This window comes from Siniperca chuatsi, linkage group LG21 (genome assembly GCF_020085105.1).
Source record: "Siniperca chuatsi isolate FFG_IHB_CAS linkage group LG21, ASM2008510v1, whole genome shotgun sequence".
NCBI lineage: Eukaryota > Metazoa > Chordata > Actinopteri > Centrarchiformes > Sinipercidae > Siniperca > Siniperca chuatsi.
This window is the reverse complement of record NC_058062.1, coordinates 9,413,688-9,432,914: the sequence shown is the minus strand read 5'-3', so window position 1 is coordinate 9,432,914 and position 19,227 is coordinate 9,413,688. Positions and strand designations below refer to the sequence as shown.

The 19,227-nt window shown below is 40.7% G+C and overlaps 1 protein-coding gene across 1 annotated transcript in view; it reads left to right on the top strand.

The window, feature by feature from the left end:
• Positions 1–7,573: 7,573 nt before the first annotated feature.
• The window catches only part of pde4a (phosphodiesterase 4A, cAMP-specific), a 48,158-nt gene continuing 36,504 nt past the window's right edge, over positions 7,574–19,227 (top strand). The window contains exon 1 of the mRNA XM_044180607.1: positions 7,574–8,750. Coding sequence (XP_044036542.1) covers positions 8,455–8,750 — 296 coding nt within the window. The 5' untranslated portion in view covers positions 7,574–8,454. The remainder of the gene's footprint in view (positions 8,751–19,227) is intronic.

Here is a 19,227-nt window from a genome sequence, read left to right as displayed (position 1 = left end):
CAAACAAGATTAAATTATAGTAGGGATTTAAATTCCAAGCCAGAACATGTACCCTTATCCCCCTGAAATAAGCTTGGGTATTGTTACACTTCATTTTCATCTCTTTCAGTCAATAATCTGTGTAACTGTATATCACTGTGGCACTACAAATAAGATAACAATTTCTGGTTATGGGAAATAAAAGCAATGTTTCCCAGTACAGCATTATTGTTCTGATGCACTGAGACGACACACCTGATTTCTGAAATGAAGAGATTTTCCAAAATGCTTTGTTTCTGTTTTTTGTAAGCATCATACATAGTCAGTTTTTTTGTTGTTTTTTGCTAGAAGTAATTAGATTCAAGCTTGAATATTTACTTAACATCTCCAGCATGCAGATGTAATCCAGACATTGACTGTAGCAGTGAGATGAACCTGGTTTAAACTTCTATCAGGCTGAGAGTTAAAATTTAAAGCAAAGCACCATTGTGGTAATATAAAGTAGAATCTTACCACCACACACCCAAAAAACTCATCTCTTCAAGAGGTATCTCTTGTCCTCCTCTCCCCTGTTGAATCATATCCCCTGTCTCATATCGTCCTCCTCAACATTAATAGCCTACACTTTTATCTAGAAGCGCAGCTCTCATTCCTCTTATTTCCTTTGCTGCACTTGTCTCTTACATGATCACTATTGAATTACAAGATATTGCAAGAACACTATCTCTGACCAGTGCTTTCTCTATTTTTGTCTTTTTTTAATCTTAGAATTGAAGTTTATTTTTCATTGAAGTATTTGTATATTTCTTAAAGCACCTATGACATGAATGTAAAAACTGACCTAGTGCAACAACAAAACAAATTTTTATACTTTCCTATTTCAGAAACAGCATGTCTTTCAAGGCACAATCTGTGATCCAAATGTCAAAGTGTAGCCCTGCTCACCATCAAAATTCAAAACACAGGATTGGAACCTGCTAATGCAATGACTGTCACAAGATAATGACTAAATGCCAGTTAATCATGTTTTCTGATGCTTTTAAAAGTTTATTGTGGCCAGTTGTAAAACAAAAACTATGCTTTTCATTGATAGCTTAATTCAAATTCATCAATTAGATATTTGAATGTGTGTAATTAATGTGGTTAGAAAACTGATTGGTCCTTTAAGGCCTTTAATTTGCCCAACATTTCACTGTGCCCCTTGTTTCACCATTGATACATTTCACACCAGTGACCATGAAAGTGCAGTGCAGGCGCACGTACAGAGCAAAAGAACAAGCTTGCGGTCATTCTGACACTTGATTCCCATCTCCACTTGCCATTATAGCTCCACAACGTCATTAGTAGAAGTTTTTAGAAGCTTTAAATCTAGTTATAATGTCATTTGAGGTCTCACTGGTCCTCAGCTTGTAAAACCTCGCCTCCCTGATGTAACATCACCTCCTTTCTCATCTAACTCCTCTGCCTCCAACTGAACAGACATTTAAGCCACTGAAATCTGAACAAGAATATACTTTGGTGAAAATGAAGTGGTGGCTCGCTCTTCTGGGTGTGAGCACATCCCAGAATCACTTCTGAATGACGGTGCTTGATGTTGTTCAATGTGTGGATGATTTCTGCAGCTCTACTCCAACATTAGCTTTGAATCTTCATGAGTGTGAGTGTTTACACACATGCACACAGCGTGGACAGACGGACAGTCCGCCCCCACCACTGCACCTCCACAGAAAAAGAAAAAGACAATCTTACGTTATTTCAGGAATCTTTTTAACACTTCATATAAATGACCTGATAGCCTGCTGAAACACTGTTACATAGCCCATTACTGCAACTTAGCCACGTCTAAACATGCCTGTATTTCACCCTCTCTCTCTCACACACACACATTAACATTCTAGCGTGGTCCATTTACTTTTCATTGTCCTACATACGGGTTAACACAAACTTGGACACCAGTGGTAGAATGTACATTTACTCAGTTACTATACTTAAGTACAATTTTGATTGTACTTAAGGCCTACATAAGTATTTCCATTTTATGCTACTTTATACTTCTACTCTACTACATTTTGGAAGCCAATATTGTACCATTTACTCCACTACATTTATTTGACAACATTTACACTCTAAGACAACAGTTACTAGTTACTTTGCAGATTCAGATGATTAATACAAAATATAAATCAACTAATAAATTATGATGTTTTATTATAGGTTAAGCTACCCGGCAGTATATAAAGTAGCCTAGTTGAAATTAGCTCCACCATTACCAGCTGAAATATTAAAGTTATGTACACATTAATGCATCACTAATTATAATCCAGTAATAAAATATATATGATTCTGAAATAGGTCAGTTTGCATAATGAGTACCTTTACTTTTGGTACTTTAAATATATTTTGATGCTGATACTTTTGTACTTTTACTTGAGTAAGATTTTGATGTGCAGGACTTTTACACTGTGGTATTGCTACTTCTACTTAAGTAAAAGATCTGAGTACTTCTTCCACCACTGTTGGACACACACATGCAGACACACATTACCAGACTATTGCTCACTTTCAGCATAGAAGTGTGGATTACTATTTCATGGCCATTTCCCAGCATTCCCTGATGCACAAAATGTAGACTCAGTGAGGGACATTCATTCCTTCAGTGATTGGCTGTTTGCTGCTACGGAGAAATTGTTCACAAGTTCAGTTTAAGCTAAATTTCTACGAACACTCTCCAACTAACTCCTATCCACCAACATTAAAATCAAAATGACAAGAATGCATTACACACTTTTCCATGGCCTGCACAACCATCTCATCCACATATACTGAGTAAGTAAGACTGCTTGGCATTTCAATTATTCCTCACAATATGGATGTATAACACGGAGAGCCATTTGGCGAGGTTGGTCATAATAAATCAGATGCTCACAAAATGAAGTGTGCAGCTGAATCAAGCAAGAGGAACATTTTTTTCCCCACAGCACAATGGAGCACTCCAGTCCGCACTGGGTCCATGGTCATTTCACCGTCTTTTTCAATGCTGTTATATATTCCCATATTAGTACAGTTATACTGCTGCTGATGTTACTGAAATATTTGAAATTTCTTGCACAGTAAGGAGTGCGATAAAAATGTACTTGCATTCCACAGAATAAAATTACCCATGTCACTATCCCATTGTCTGCATGTTTTTTGTATTCTTTTAATTTTCTGGTCAATGTTTTGTGCAGATGAAGGTTGTGTGCCCAAAAGCCTGGGCATTTAATAAAAGTGGAATACAGCACTGTGTGTGGGCATTTTTTATTTCGTATTTGGTCAAGGTTTATGAGATGAAATGAAATCAAGCAAGTTTACTCCTGGAGTCTCTGTGTGCTCGTTTGCATTCTGATGAAGCTACTGAATCATATGTTTAATTGTGCAGAAATTGTTCAGAGAGGAATTCCTTACAGGGCAATTCAACTCAACTGAAAATTCATAATTTTCTTCAATAATATGGCTGTAGTCCCTGAGAAACAATACTCTAATCTTTGATTCTGATAAATAGACTGGAGCTGTTCTTTTAGGGTTTTTCTGAACCCAAAACAGCCTTTTAAAACAACACTATTGTTCCAGTGTTTCATCAGCTTTAAATAGGAAAATACAGCTATTTCCACATATTCTTTCTGCATCCAGTTACAGACAGCTTTGTCATTTTTTCCATTTCATTTTCTAAGGACGTGTACTACAAGTCTCTCAAGGAGACAGTATTGAATGTACTTTAGTACAGCTGCCCTGAGAGAAAATCATAATTTAAAGTTGAAATTCAATTGCAGATTTATTGTGTGTTGTAGCAGGGAAGTAAAGTAAGAATAACATCAGACCTCATATAAAGATGGCATTTAAACTATAGGGTAGTCATCACATCTTTCAAGGTCAATAGTCCAAATATATTCAGTTCATTTTTAAGCTTAATGTAAGCTTGTAAATTGCATGCAAATGAAAGATACTAGCTTGTTAAAGAGTCTGTATAATTCAATTTGACATTCCTGAGATTTCTGCTGTAAAGAAACCCACAGTTAAGGTTTCTGATTGTATTCAACCTGCACTTTGTTTGAGTCCTCGGATAGTCCTGTGTGTACATCAGACGTACATATCAACATCAAGACTGACTGACTCTAAGAATAAACGAGCATAAAGTAGCTACTAGACACTCAACGACTTCACATTTTCAGCTTGCCATATTTAACCCATTTTTACAAATGGAACAAGCAGAAAAGCAAGTTCAATTGTGCTTTTTTTTTTCAGCTGAAAAAACACTTCTAAAATTAGGTCTGCCCTGGCTTTTAAAGACAGACAAAATGATTAATGCTTTTCTGTTGTACCTGAACTACTGCAGTGCTTCTTCGCCAGGCTTCTGCAGCTCAACTCCAGTTATAATGCTGCTTTATTGATGATCCAGTGAGATATCCAGTGATGCCCAGTCCAGTGTTGATACTTAATCAGGTAGAAAAACTACATGTTCACACTGTCACTTAGCTATTTAATGTACCCCTACAGGCTACATAAGCTTAGATCTGACCACAAACACATACACGGAATATCTATTAATGCTGCTTTTCATACAATATCACTTGAACCTCTGCACACTTTCCAGTCACTTCAGTAAGATCGTCTGAAGCAGCTTGACGTTTAATCATTACCTTCAAATTACCGTGTTTTGTGTTTAATTTCTTGTACTATATCCACTTCGCCATTGTTCTGTCTTTTACTCATATTGGTTCAAAGTTTAAAATCATAGCTCAAAGCAACATTTCTTCACATCAAAAACATCAAACAGAAAATGCAACAGCAGTATGTTTTTGTTTCTGTCCTGCTTGCTCTGAAATACAGACAGCTGGACATGAGCACAGAATAAAATAATGGTTTAATTTAGGTTGAGGTAGAGAAGAAAAGACTGAAAAAGCATGTGGACAAGAGGAAAACAACTCTTTAGAGTGCCTGTCTATTTCTAAAGCCAGTATACAGAATAGATGGAAACCAGACTAAAAGTCTATAACCACGATCATTTCCAGGAGAGGCTGTGATGCTCATTACACACCAGAAAACAAAACTGTTGGTTTAGACCAAGTGTCTGTTTATGGTTGTTTCTCCATAAAACCATAAGAAAGTCTCCTGGTATGCCCTACATTTCTTTCTGGTCACACCTTCCCTTCTGTTTCTATCTATCAGAGCGAAGGCACCACCACTGGGGAGAAATGAGGGAATGCTTTCAGGGGACCCCAAGGAAACAGTGGACTTTTAGTTAATTCTTAATAGCTCCACTGCTTCCTCAATACAGATTTTCTTCTGCTATAGCGTGCTACAGACGGAGGGCAACAAACGTTTGTCTCTGGTGGCCTCCGGTTAATAAGCTTGACTCACCTGAGGTGTGAGGCCTGAGGTTGGAGCTGCCTGCGCTATAGTTCAGCCAGTCACCATTGGATAGAGCCAGTGGGCAGATTGTAGTAGACCTCCACCAAGATGCTCCACAGACCCTCACTATGACTTTATCAAAGTTATTACAGTCTGGAGTGCCATCTTTTTTGATTCAGTTTATATACTTTGACACCTTCCTGGTTTGATGTCATACTTTTTGATGCATGGCTCTTATAATGTATTGTTTTTGAGCATCAGAGCACACACTGGCACCAAGATGTTCCATTCAACAATTTATAGCTGTCAGTACCATCGTTCATATTATTCAGAGCATCATTCCTAAGAGCATTCAGATGGCACTGGCAGGGGAAGAAGAGTAGCAGCAACTTTCTGAAGTTTACAGTACATCCAAACATCCATCTGTCTGTTTTTTAGCTCCTTATCTGTGTCAGGGTCACCAGTAGCAACAAGCAGAGCAGCCCAGATGTCCTTTTTCCCAGCAGCCTCATCCAGCTCTTCTCAGGGAATCTGAAGGCGCTTCCAGGTCAGCTGAGGCTGAGGCTGTAATGAGTCCAGCCAGCATGGTGCTTCCTAGTGGGCTGCATCACCAATAGGAAATGTCTGGGAGGCATCTTTTCTGAGTGCCTGAACCACCTCAACTAACCTTAACTCCTCAGTGCTCAACAGCAGTGTCCTGACTGTGAGGTCCTCCCTGAACTTTTTTTTAACCATGTGCTTCACCCTGTTACAGAGGTTGAAGCAAATACAAGAGCTTTGCTTTGCTACAGTATATCTTTACCACCACTCTGATACAATGCGTATCCTATCTGAGGATACATGATTTATTTTGCATTTAATTTATGCACGCATGAGACACAGGGAAACCTGAACTCCTCCATTTGAGGAGATATTACTTTCCATCTAAAAATGGGACAATGATTTAAAAATAAAATATGGTCTCAGATGTGGGCACGCTCGTACTCACCACAAGCTAGTCATATTCAGCTTCAAACCAATGCAATGAGGACAAAAGGTTGACATATCTGCCAACACCAAAGATGCACCTTATTGTGACCAAACTAAACTAAACACTGTCTAGACCTCAGCTGCACCTTGATTACAGTTTGACTCAGGTGTTTGACATCTATAATCAAGAACAAGCTTGATTTAATACCAAGAATACAAAAACACCTCTGACTCTGAGTGTTTGATTGCAGTTTAGTTCTACTATGTGCTAATGCGAATACTACCAAACTAGTCCAGTTTTGACAAATTGAAATATGGTATAATATGGTATAGAAATCAACTTGATCTCAAGACTTGCATGGTAATTCATCACAGACTGGCATGGACCATGTGACTATGAGTGAACATCATGTCGACCCTTATTTCTGTCTAAGTTACATTGTTGTGTATATTTCAAGTCAAGATACATTTTCTATACTATATTATATAAACACAAAACAATGACTGTCCTTAAGGTGTTTAGATGGCTGGCAGCAATTCAATGTACATGAATTGGGCTACAGTAAGTGACACATGGAGGAAGAGTGTGATCCAGCATGTTCCTTCTATTCCCACTCAACCCAACTAGCACCTACAAAACTGAAATAGCCAGAGCCGAAGAGTGAAGTCTGATTTTGCAGTTTAAAATGCACTGCAGACCACTTATGTAAAACACTGACCCAGATCCCAGATTGACAGAGGTCAGCACATTGTCATAAATGTCAGGTGCTTTTATCCAAAGTGTTATGTGCTACCTTTAGCTGTAGTGGCCCTAATAGGAATATGACCTTTTACCTAACAATGTGAGTGCTCCCAAAGCAACAGGATACTTTTTACTTTTGTTCCTCATACTAGGTGCAGGGACACTATGGGAAGGACTAGAAGGGCTCAGTAAGTTAAAGGGACAATTTTCAGCTACAATTAGGTAAATGATAAACGGTGGCATTTTAGATGTCATACCTGATCTTATAAGCCTCTTTCCCAGCTAAAATCATTTGAGCAATTTGTTGTGTCTTTTTGTGCTTAGTGAAAGCAAGCATGGGGCAAAACATGATGGATGAACACATAAATCACTGTGGAGAACAACCACCATATAGATAGAGTGGAGAGAGAGAGAGAGAGAGAGAGAGAGAGAGAGAGAGTGAGAGAGAGAGAGGAGACCGAGCGTTGTGGTGAAGTCAATGTTTGTCGTCGAACTCCAGCAAATATGAGGATGGGAAGATAATGGCCCATACTGAACAGGATGACTGAACCTTCGCAATTATCAATGTGTGTCCTTTTATGATGCATTCTGACAAAACAAAACCTGAAGAAGAGAGTCTGGACAGCAAGGAACAAAGGATCGCATGTGGTTTTTGGCACCATCCTGATTTACTGAAAAGGGATGGTTATTGAGTCCAATTTAACATCTTACTGAATTTATTGGATCAAACATCTCCATGGAGGAATTACTGGAGACTTCTGCGGTGTATTTGCGCACAGAGATGCCGTAGCTCTACATGAACCGTGATAGACCTACTTTTATGGAAATTGCTTGGAAATTTCAGCTCAGCTGAAAGACATACGGGCAGCAATAATAGCCTGCCACACCACACACACACTTTATTGAAGCCAGCGCCGACGATCTGTGTGTCTCTGCAATAAGTGGCTGATAAAAAGCAATAAATTCTCTTAAATAAATACAGTCATCCGGTTGTGCGCCATGGGCGACGAGGCGTCAAACTTCGGGGGAAGCAGCAGGACCGGTGACTTATCACCAAAACCCAGGACTGGTGCGGATCACGGCAGAGCGGAGATTGTGGGCTAAATTAAAACTAATCACCACTGAAAACAATGAGATGAATGATTTTTGGATGACATGTCAGATTACCACTGTGACAGTTTTTGATGTTATTCAGAAAACAAGATTCAGATCTGGGCTGTGCTGGACTTGGTCAATTTGATTTGTTCGCTCAGAGATCAAGTGGCAGAGAAGGACATGACACATTTTGTTTTGTGCTTGAAATAAACGAATACAGCCATAATATTGAATTAATAAGTTAAAAGGGGATCTTTAATTTTTTCTTTTTTTTTTGCACTATGATGGAACCACCACCATGCGCGAAGAAGAGCCTGTCCCTGTCACTCCCGGTTCCCCGGGAAGGGCAGGCGACTCTGAAGCCTCCGCAACATCTTTGGAGGCAACCCCGGACCCCCATCAAAATCAAACACCGGGGTTACTCCGACACCGACCGGCATCATCACCGGCACATGGAGCGCTCCGACGCCGTGGATACGAGCGACAGACCAGGACTGAAAAAGTCTCGGATGTCCTGGCCATCCTCCTTCCACGGGACCACAAACACATCCATCGGAAATTGTGTCGGGAATAAACGGTAGGCGAGAGAAGGGTGTGCATTCCAAACATCCCAATAATAGCCCATGACAGCCCACAAGGCATATGCGTAAACTGGAGGGGAGGAGGGGATGCATTTTAATGAGTGCGTAATAACGCAGTGTGCCTGAAGGGTTAACTGATATGAAGCGCTTTCTATTGGAAGGCGGGACGCGTGGGTTTTCGGTGCTGATGCGTTATGCGTCTTTGGATAGACTGTGTCAGATGGGTATGAAGCGCAAACCAGCCCGCCCACTCGAAACGCAGGAGCAGCAACTGTAAATACCAGTAACATTTTTAAGAGCGTCCACATGTTACACGTAGTTGATAAGAGACATGAGGCACACTCGTTTTAATGGCACCAAAGGTCTAATAGGTGCGTTCGAGCGTGCAGCACTGAGATATTGCCACCATGCGTACTCCAATCCAGGCCTTTATCAGCTTGTTTGCAGAGGGAGGTCTGGGGCTCAGTGGGCGGAGGACCAAAAGCTAAAACTCCCTGTTTACTAGTATGCACCGTGTTGAAGTGCCCTTCAGCAAGGCAGTGAGCCTCTAACTCAATGGGTATAATCCTAACCTCTGACCCCCCAGGTGTGGTGGATGAGGTGGGGGCTGCTGGGTTGAAAAGACACTCTCCCCATGGTAATAAGATGTGACAAAGTCTTATGAAGTCTTACCTGGACTTGTGTCACAGGACTGTCACATAGATGGTTTCAGACAGCATCTAATTGGCACACCACGGCTGCTCTCTGATCAGATATGACAGCAGAAAATTCACTGCATTAGGAACAGGACACTGACCGACACTGGAGACAAACACAGCAAAATTATATGATACTTAAACTCCACCAGCTAACAACTCTTCCAGCGCTTAAATTACACGATGCATGTTAATCAAGCAGATTAGATTAAAGCCATTTCATTAAGTGAGTCATGGAACAATATGATTTTGATGTGATTACTTTGTCCTTACACAACAATGCATGACTGTTATTGCATCACCTGCTTGTTTTTAATGTTAAACAGCTGCTTTTCCATTTAGCAGGACACATTTTAAACAACATCATAACATTTACAGCCTGTTCAGTATGGACAGGGGTTAGTTTGGCTGTTTAAGTGACTCATTTAAGTAATTTTTCACATGTTCATAAAAGGGGGTATCCCTGTTTCTGGGAGAGATTGTCAGAGAGAGAAAGTCAAGGCTATAACTGCTGGTTTTCCAGGTTGCTCCCTCTTCCACTCTGTCCTTTGTGTGACCTAAAATCCCCAGATGTTCCTGCAAGTGTTTAGTTTACATGTTGGACTGTTTCTGACTCCTTTATTATCCCCCTCGCCTGCTTCCAGTCACTGATGAAGCCCAAATGTGCTGCTTCCACAAAAGCAACACATTAAACAGGGTGATTATTAGACTAATAACACATCCCTGACAGTGTGGTGGGTCTCCAGGGGAGTCTTGGGGTCCTTAAATTTATTTACTCCTGTTATTATTTGTTTTCTTTCTTTCGTTTTTTGTAATGCCACAGACGGCCTTCCCGGCAGGCCCCTGGGAGAAGGGCCAACTCCAGCTGACTGGAGGAAGGGCTGATTTGTATTTTAGTCCTCAGGACACGCTCTGAGGCAGTCCAATCTTTAGTGCATTGGGACTGACTCTGCATGCCCTTCTCCTTCTGTGGGCGGCAAACCATGAGAGGGCAGAGAGAGAGAGAGAAAGAGAGAGAGATAATTTGATTCCAACAAGCTCAGTTCTGAGAGCACACCAAGCTGGCTCCAACTGTGTGTGTATGTGCCTTAGCAAATCCATGAAGTGATGTGTACTATCTGTGGGTGTTTGTACTACACACTGGTCAGGAAGGAGGGTGCACAGAGGAATGGAGGCTGGTAGATAAATGTTGTGTGTCATGAGTAGTGGTGAAATGCAGCGTGCACAGTGTGTGTGTGTGTGTGTGTGTGTGTATGTGGAGGTATTTAAGAGTGGGCTGTGCACAGGTTAGTGTCTGACGTGTAGCCCATATGGATTGCAATAGGCCTTGTTTTATCTGTTTTCATATCAGTAGGAGGCCAGAGGGATTTCCGTTGTATTGATATTATTTTCATTCTTTTCACATATTAGTGCGACTGTACTGTACATTCTGCCTCCTTACTTATGTCCGAATAAAGGATGTGTCAAGCTGGATGCCTCATCTCCTCACTGGATTTATCAGGCTTTATGAAAGTCTATATGGCTCCAGCAGCACTGTGATTTTAGCTCAAGGCTAACTTGCGTTGAGTCTGGCCTACGGAAGGCAGCGCCATGCACATCTGTTCTCACTACTGATCTGAATGCTCTTATTCACATGCACATGCACAATGTCTGGGAATATCATTTACATAAACCTGAGATATGCAAAAAGACAATAACTAGGAGTTGCCTCCTAGATCCTGCTTATATTGACAATGTTCCTGGGCCCAAGTTACTAAACAAGCATTGATCACCAACAGTTTTGAGCGAAAATTGAAACTGAATATTCTCTTGCTGAGATTTCAGACTTAATGTATAGATATGAATTCAGGATCAATTTTCAACATTTTCAGCTTAATACAAACATGTTTTTGTTGTTATTATGTCAAATATTGTAAGATCGCATTTATTTGCTAAGGAACATGAAGTGACTTGTTGTTGGGGAGTGGAAAAAGTAATTGGTCTTTGATTGGCTGCAAACTGATCTACCCGACCTTAGTGTCTCAAGGAAGCAGAACATTCAATCACTCAAGAGTCAGTCAAAACCTCATCTGGAGGTTCGAAAGATCAATCAGCCTGAGAGCTGCTGGTGAAATTGATTTGGACATGGTTCAGAGACAAACAGATTGTACCGTGTTACTGTAATTGACACCCTTGCTTTTTAAAATGAAGCACTCCCAACAATCACCAGTCTTGGGATGGATAGCATACAAGAGGGATTCTGGGTGTTGTTTTGCATAATTGTTTGAAGAATCATTGTGTGCGACTGATTTCACCAGTCTATTTTTGTCTCAATGTTGTATCCCACAAAATGGCAGTCTTAGTGGCAATCAGCTTCTCCCCAAGAGTGTCAGTCTGCCTCCTCTTCCCACCCCCGGTGTCTTTTGTCAGTCCTTTTGTCAGAGGATGCTAATATGAACGTATCAGTCATCAGGTCCCATGCCCAATACACTCTGGGAAGTTCCAACACGAAAATGACTGACTGACACTGAACGAGTAACAGCTCGTCACGCAATTCTGTTGCTATGGTTACTTGTTTTGTGCATTTGTAGAATAGATTTCATTTACCCAAAAAAGGCAAAGCCTACAGGCATTTGATGGGCTTGACTGTATAATTTGTCAGTATGTAGCAGATCCCACTGGATTTGCATCATGACTTGTATGTTTATAAGGTGAAAAAGTGAATATTAATATACGTACCTCTGATGAAGAACTGCAGTCTGCCAATAGTTTAATCACAGCACAGAGCCGGTTTCCTGTTCAGTCCTCTCCAACAATTTCAAACCAAAGCCTCCCTCCCTCACCCACCACTTCATGCATTCTTTACACCTTTTTCCCCCAAGCAGGGATCCAGGGATGATTTTTAACCTGGAGCTGCTCTTTTGCCTGCCTGAGTGGCCAGCTGCCATAATAATTTAGTTATACTCTCTCTAGTCATAATGAGGTACAGCTCCAGTTAATTACCACAACAGCTGCATTTTGTTGTTGATCATACATTTCTACACTCTAGAAACAAAAAGTGTCATGCAAAGAGTATTCAGGAATTATCCCAACAAATGTGTTTTAATAGACCTCTTATCTCATTTGTGTAGTGGAACCGTCTGTTTAAGCTACAGATTGTGCTCTTTAGTGAATACATTGTGCTCTCTCACAACTCTCAGCACTAATTAGAATCTGGAGGCAGTTCATGTACTGGAACGGTGCTCACTATTGGTTGGCTCAGGCAGATCCCAGAGACCTCAGGTAAAATCCCTCCGAGATCTTTTAGCAATGACACCAAACAGGTTTTTTGCTCAAATGTATACAGCTCTCATCCAAGGTCCCTCTTTGTGTTTGTTCTGTGCTCGTCACTATGTCTCATTGTAAGACTAGAATAGGCTCTCACAGGCTCCTCAGATACTCAGGCCACTGGTAACCACAATTAGCACAGTCAGTTTGCTTCGTGAATCGACTGGAAACCTTGGCATCTTTGCATTTTAATTAATTTCACACTGAATCCTCTTAAAGTGGTGATACACTAGTCATTTGTTTTTTGTTTTTGACAAGTGTGGATGGGCAAGGATCCCAGCGAAAGGAAACAATGTGAGCCACAGCATCAAAATCCAAGTTGCACAACAAGTCCACCTGTTACCCACAAATATCTCTCAGTTTGGTGCAACTAGTCTGCTTACATTTTGTCTATAACAACACTCCTTTTCATATCATGTTCATGTCCATTAAATCCCGATCACGAAACTTTCTGCCACAGTTTATTATGCGACAGTTTCTTCTGCGTCTCTCAGGATGTCCAGTGTGATTGTGGTAAGCCTCACGCTGGCTGTTTTTTTATCTTTTCTGATCTAATAATATTGTTTGAATCACTCTTTTGTCCATAAAAATTACAGTCTTTGATTGCTGCTTTTCTCTCGTTTTGATCCTCTATCCTCTCAGTACTTCATTTCACCCCAGTTTAAATGAGGACTATTGATTCCATCTCTATTTCTATTCTCCATTTTGTCTCTCTATTATGTGGCCTGTCTTGCTTGTTCCCTGTAGTTTCTGAGATTCTCTCTGATAGTCTTGTTCTTGCTTACAGCGGCATTAAGCACGCAGTTTCTCTATCATAAATCTATCATTTCATCCCACTCTCCCTTTCTTGTCCACTGAGATCATCAGCTGCTTGCAGAGTCTCTCCCCCCTCAAAGCCATATCTGAATCTCAAACCTTCATATCCCCAGTGGTGGAATGAACTGCCCACCACTGACAGTGTGCAGTGCTTCATCTCTTGCTCTATTCTTCTCCTTAAAGGTATTTTATATTGATGTAATTTTTCTTCATTTTTCTTTTTTTCTTCATGTTCCAGCCGTTGCTTGAAAAATCACAGACTTCAAGGCCAAAGCAGACACAAACATCTTCATTATATGGCTGGCAATCAGCTGCCATTAAAGAGTGAGTTCAAACAGACCTGTGCATCAAAGAGCAGTCTATTTGAAGGAAAAACAGTACATAATTGTGCTGTGAGATGGAAATACACACTAAAAAATCATCCTGTGTGAATTAAGAATTAACTCCTTCCTTGGATTTATTTTTCTTCTGACACAAAAAATAAAGCTTTTTAGTAGTAGTAATAGTAATTTATTCTTCAAGCCCATAGGCGCTACAAGGAACTAAAAGGAAAAACCTTTTTAGTGTAATCAAGTCACCCACTACAAACCAAGAAAATGTCAAAATGTGTGGTTTATTCAATTTCAAAATAAGTGGTAGTCTTTCACCTCTCAGCAAACAGCTCTGCTCTAATACTCAAATATGACTCTCGTTCTGTGTGAGATTTCCTTACAAGGTAGATGTGGGAACAAGGATACTGTGTCCATGTTGTGTCCCGGTAGGTGACATAGACCACCATAATTCAGAAGCAGCTGGCAGTCTCTGATGCTGTGGCACAGAGTGACGCCACTGAGAGGACGACCCTGCTGAAATGTGCTTTAGGCTGCTGTCTTAGCGCAGATCTGTCTGAATGACTGAGACTGACAAACCCTCTGTCAGCTGTGTGTCCGTGCAGCACACACACACACACACACACACACACACACACACACAGACACACAGTGAAGCAGAAAGAACAAATGGCATACACCTGTCAAGCAGCGCCGTGTCAGACTAATGCGAGGTACATCAGGGGAGCACGGAGAGAGCCTAGTTCAAATAAAGAACTCACAACACATCAGAGCTGTACACATATGAAGACTGCATGCTCGTTCAACTGCCTGCTGCAGCCTACTGATGCCAACGTCTCATCTGAGCTATCACTTCCAGACCTCCTGCCCCAGGACATTGTTCTTGCCCAAAAATTACTGGCAGAGTGTCAGCTTCACTGGATGATTATGAAAGAGTGTCAGTCCTGTTTAGAGAGGACAGATGGCATTAATAGCAGCTTACCATGTCACAGACGTACTTACTGTACACTGTGGCCCAGCCCGACCAAAGCTTTGTTCAGACCTTCATTTCTATTCTGTTCACAATATAATCATACTCGTATATGCTGCCTATACATCGTTTTATGATAAGACAGTGTTGACAGAGTACGCCTGAGACAGAAATATAGCAGGAAATGTTTTATTGTTTTGCCCATTCTTGGTCTGACTCAGCACCACTTCTGTTGTGTAAGCCTGATTGGAAAACTGCTTCAAACAACAGCAAATAATATTTAGTTGCTATCAAATCAATAACAGCACAAGCTTGCTAAATGTGCAACTAAATGTTTCAGAGTGTGCTAATTTATAAAGCAGAATACCAAATCAGTCAGGAAATATTCATTTCCATTTGAGCTGCTGTTGGATGTAAACCTTGTATCTCATAAGCAGTGGTGGAGGAAGTATTACCACTATGTAAAAATACTTCATTACAAGTAAAAGTCCTACAATCAAAATGTTACTTAACTTCCAGTTTGTAGGATTTAGTGGCATCTAGCGTTGAAATTGCAGTTTGCAGCCATTTGAATACCGCTCGTCCCACCCTCCCCTTCCAAGCGTGTAGGAGAAACTACGGTGGAAGCGAAACTCGTGAAAAATGCGAAAGGCCATATCTAGAGCCAGTGTTTGGTTTGTTGGTTCTGGGCTACTGTAGAAACATGGCGGTGCAACATCGCGACCTCTGTGGAAGGGGACCCGCTCCCTATGTAAATAAAAATGGCTTATTCTAAGGTAATGAAAACAGAACAATTCTTATTTTCAGGCGATCATACACTAATGAATTCTTATAAATATTATATTCCATTTCTGCCAATAGCTCCTCCTAAATGTTACACACTGGACCTTTAAGTATTAATGCAAAATGAAAAATGGCTACATATGGCTAATGATGGCTTATACTATTATATATTACTGATGAATGAATGTGTTAGTGGCATTTAACTGTTGAAGCTGGTCAAGGTGGAGCTAATTCTGACAATTTTATATATTGTTGGGTAGTTTAATCTATACCAATACATTAAATGTTATGAGATGATCTTGTGTTTTTAAGGTAAAATCATAATTTGTAAAGTAACTAGTAACTCCAACAGTCAGATAAATGTAGTGGAGTTCAAAGTACAATATTTCCCTCTGAAATGTGGAGTAGAAGAATAAAGTAGCATAAAATAGAAAAATAAAGTACAAATACTTCAAAGTTGTATTTAAGTACAGTACTTGAGTAAATGTACTTAGTTACATACCACCACTTCTTGTGTGCTGGAACTAGCAAAAGTAGATTTCAGAAGATTTTTGAAAGAACTGAAACTGAAATTCTTCCAAAATATGTGACATTGTGACGGCTGAAAGTTCCATGTATTATTGCCTATTAACACACACGTGCATGGTACATGTGTGCACACTACAGTGTATTTTTACTGTATGTTGCTGTTGATATGTTGATGCCCGATGGGGCTTGTGCTTAGGAATGCATTATGTGTGTTGCTAAAATCATTTGTTATTGCCACTGAAACAGAATGATTCAGAAACCCACGAAAACAGATGCAATAGGTTTGTGTGAGGACTATATAAAAAAATCACACTGGCAATCTGTGCAGCTGCAACAAGGTTTGTGGGAACACTTGAGAACTTTACATAATGCATGAAGAAGCTTGTAATTTATAGCCGACTGAAGGTGTGTTATAGGCTGATGCACACCTCTGTTTTCTCTGTTAGAAAAAGAGTCAATGTTCCAGCTCCTGACCTAATGTGTGAGCATAACCTGTCTTGTCAGAGCAGTGAGCCCATTTCTTGTAGGTCATGTTCATGTTCACACATTAACACTCAACATTCAGGCTGTTGGAGGGCAGAGAGGGGGAAAAAAGCATGGCCCGAGGGTTCAGGATGGTATTTTCATTTGATGCTCTACTTTTCAGTTTGAGATCTGGATGTTTTTGAAGATTGCATGTTTTTTTTCTTGGGCCAGGTCCACCGCGGGAGGTTTTAAGTAACATCCTCCATTATACACTCTGCCTGGACGGGTTTTCTAATGATGCTGACGCAGACTGGGAGGTGTATTTTACCCCCAAAGAAGGCAAAGTAATTAACACCAGTGAGGCCAATGAGTTCTCTCTCTCTTTCTTACTAACTCTCTTTCTCATTTTTGTTGTGTGTGTATCAAGGGCCTTATTGTGTGATTACTGTGTGGACTGGGGGTTTTGTTGTGAAAGGTTTCGTTAAAGAAGATCAGAATTGAGTCTTATCTCACTCCATGCAGCTTTTATCCTGAGCTTCTTGTTTTTGTTGTTGGCATTTGTTAAGAACTTGAAAGGTCGCTGGTGCAATCCACAGTACTGACAGTGCCTAGCAAAAGTTTCAAAGTGTCCCTGAGCAAGAGTATCTAATGTTCATGTATGTTTACAACAGCATACTTTGAAAGCACATACTGGCAAGTGGCTAAAATCAGCTGAATCCATCCAAGAATTTTCATCCTCGTCCTTAGTTTGAGTACCAGAAAATACCGGTGAAACATCTTGGTTTAATAGCAGCAGCAGATGAAGAAGAAGCAGGTGCTCCCCTGCATATAGACGCTGCCTGCTTTAATAGAAGACAAACCCTGAGCCCATTCCTTTGCATCAAACAGGTGGGACGAGGGAAGCCGACACCAGGGAGAAGGTGTGAAGATAAGGAGAGCGGAGAGGAACAGAAGGTAAATGTGGCAAACAAGAAAGTGCGCATGTGTCTGGGGAATAGAGAATGAGGGCGGTTGTTTTCACAGATCACTGGCAATTGTGTATTTTGTCACATCAAATTTGATGCAAGACCTGTCTGCGATTGGTCGTGTCCCTTGCCACTCGCGGCCACAGTTGCACAAGCCAGTGATGTTGTGTACATGAAGGCCAGCCCTCCTCTCTCTCATGGTGCTATAAATAGGGGGAGAAAAGCCTTGGGCTCTCAGTGTAATGTGATTAAACCAAACCAGCCTCAGTTCCCAGTGTTTTATTGAGCTTTATTTTTCCAGTTTCCATTCTGTATTTCAATATGTATAAGGAAGATATTGAGTGTGGCTGCTGCTGCGTGCTAGACCAAGTCCATGTAGGAACATTTTGTGAACATAATGTGAAAGACTTGTGTGAGTATGTGTATAATGTCCTCATTTTGCAACCCGCAGGGAATGGCACATCTCCTAAAGATGTGTTCATCATGATGGTAAAGCGTTTGTCACCATAATGTTGTGCCGCCACAAAGCTCCAACCACTGGCTTGAAATTGTCATGAATTCCCCACTTTGTTTCCTGACTTTTCCAGCAGTTTCCATATTATGCATGCGAGGCCCGTCTGTTGCTGCCAGTGGAAAAGTGATAGTTAACGTAGTTCACAAGGCTTGTGCAATGCTACTTTTGAATTCGGATCTGCAAAAGGCAGACTTAGTGCTGTACTGGCACAGCTATTGTTGGTGAACGTCTACATTTGAGCAAGTGCTTGTGCGAATGCTTTGTGAGACGGAAAGTGTCTGGGGACATGCAGAGTGGGAGACATCCATTCTGTTTGGACATACTGCTGATTCTCACAGCCCATATTCTCAGACTCTGACGTTTTGGAACGGTCTGCTTGCCTTTTCTACCACAGCGCTCAGGCCTCATTACCCAATCACAGCTTCTTCCTCCATCATTTTGCCATCAGTTAGGGAGCATTTGGCTCCCAAGGTTCACTTGATTCTCTACTGATAAATATATCTGTTATTCATCTACTGCTTCTATTCCCATTATTAGGAAAAATACCATTATCAACATCATCTACACCTCTAAGACTCATCATAAGAACTCATTCATCAGTGGTCAATGAAAGACAAATGGAGAAGGGGATGAAAAAAGACAGCAGGAGCAGAGCTTCTTTGCATTTATAACAGGTAAACACAGTAATGTATACAACTAAAAGCAAAATGTATCCATCTTTTACATTTTTGTTGACACTTCTCTTAGCTTTTATTTAGTGTAGTCAATACAGCAACATCCCCAGATGCCTTTGACCAGATTTAGATCACAGCGCATATAGGTGAGTGGGCAGGACATGTAACTTTTGGTCAGATCTGGCCACTACAGTGTGACAGAATAAAGTCAGACAGATGCTGAAAAGCTGGCATGACATGATGTGAGAAAAAGAAGTGGAGACAGAATGAGTGCATTTGAACTGGGGAACATTTTTGGAGTATAAAATTATACTGCTTATGCTTTACAAAAAGGGAGAATATGAGGGACAAAAGGGGACTGAATGACATAAGAATAAAAATCACAGACAGATTGATTCATCAGACAAGCATGTCACATTCATTGCCCC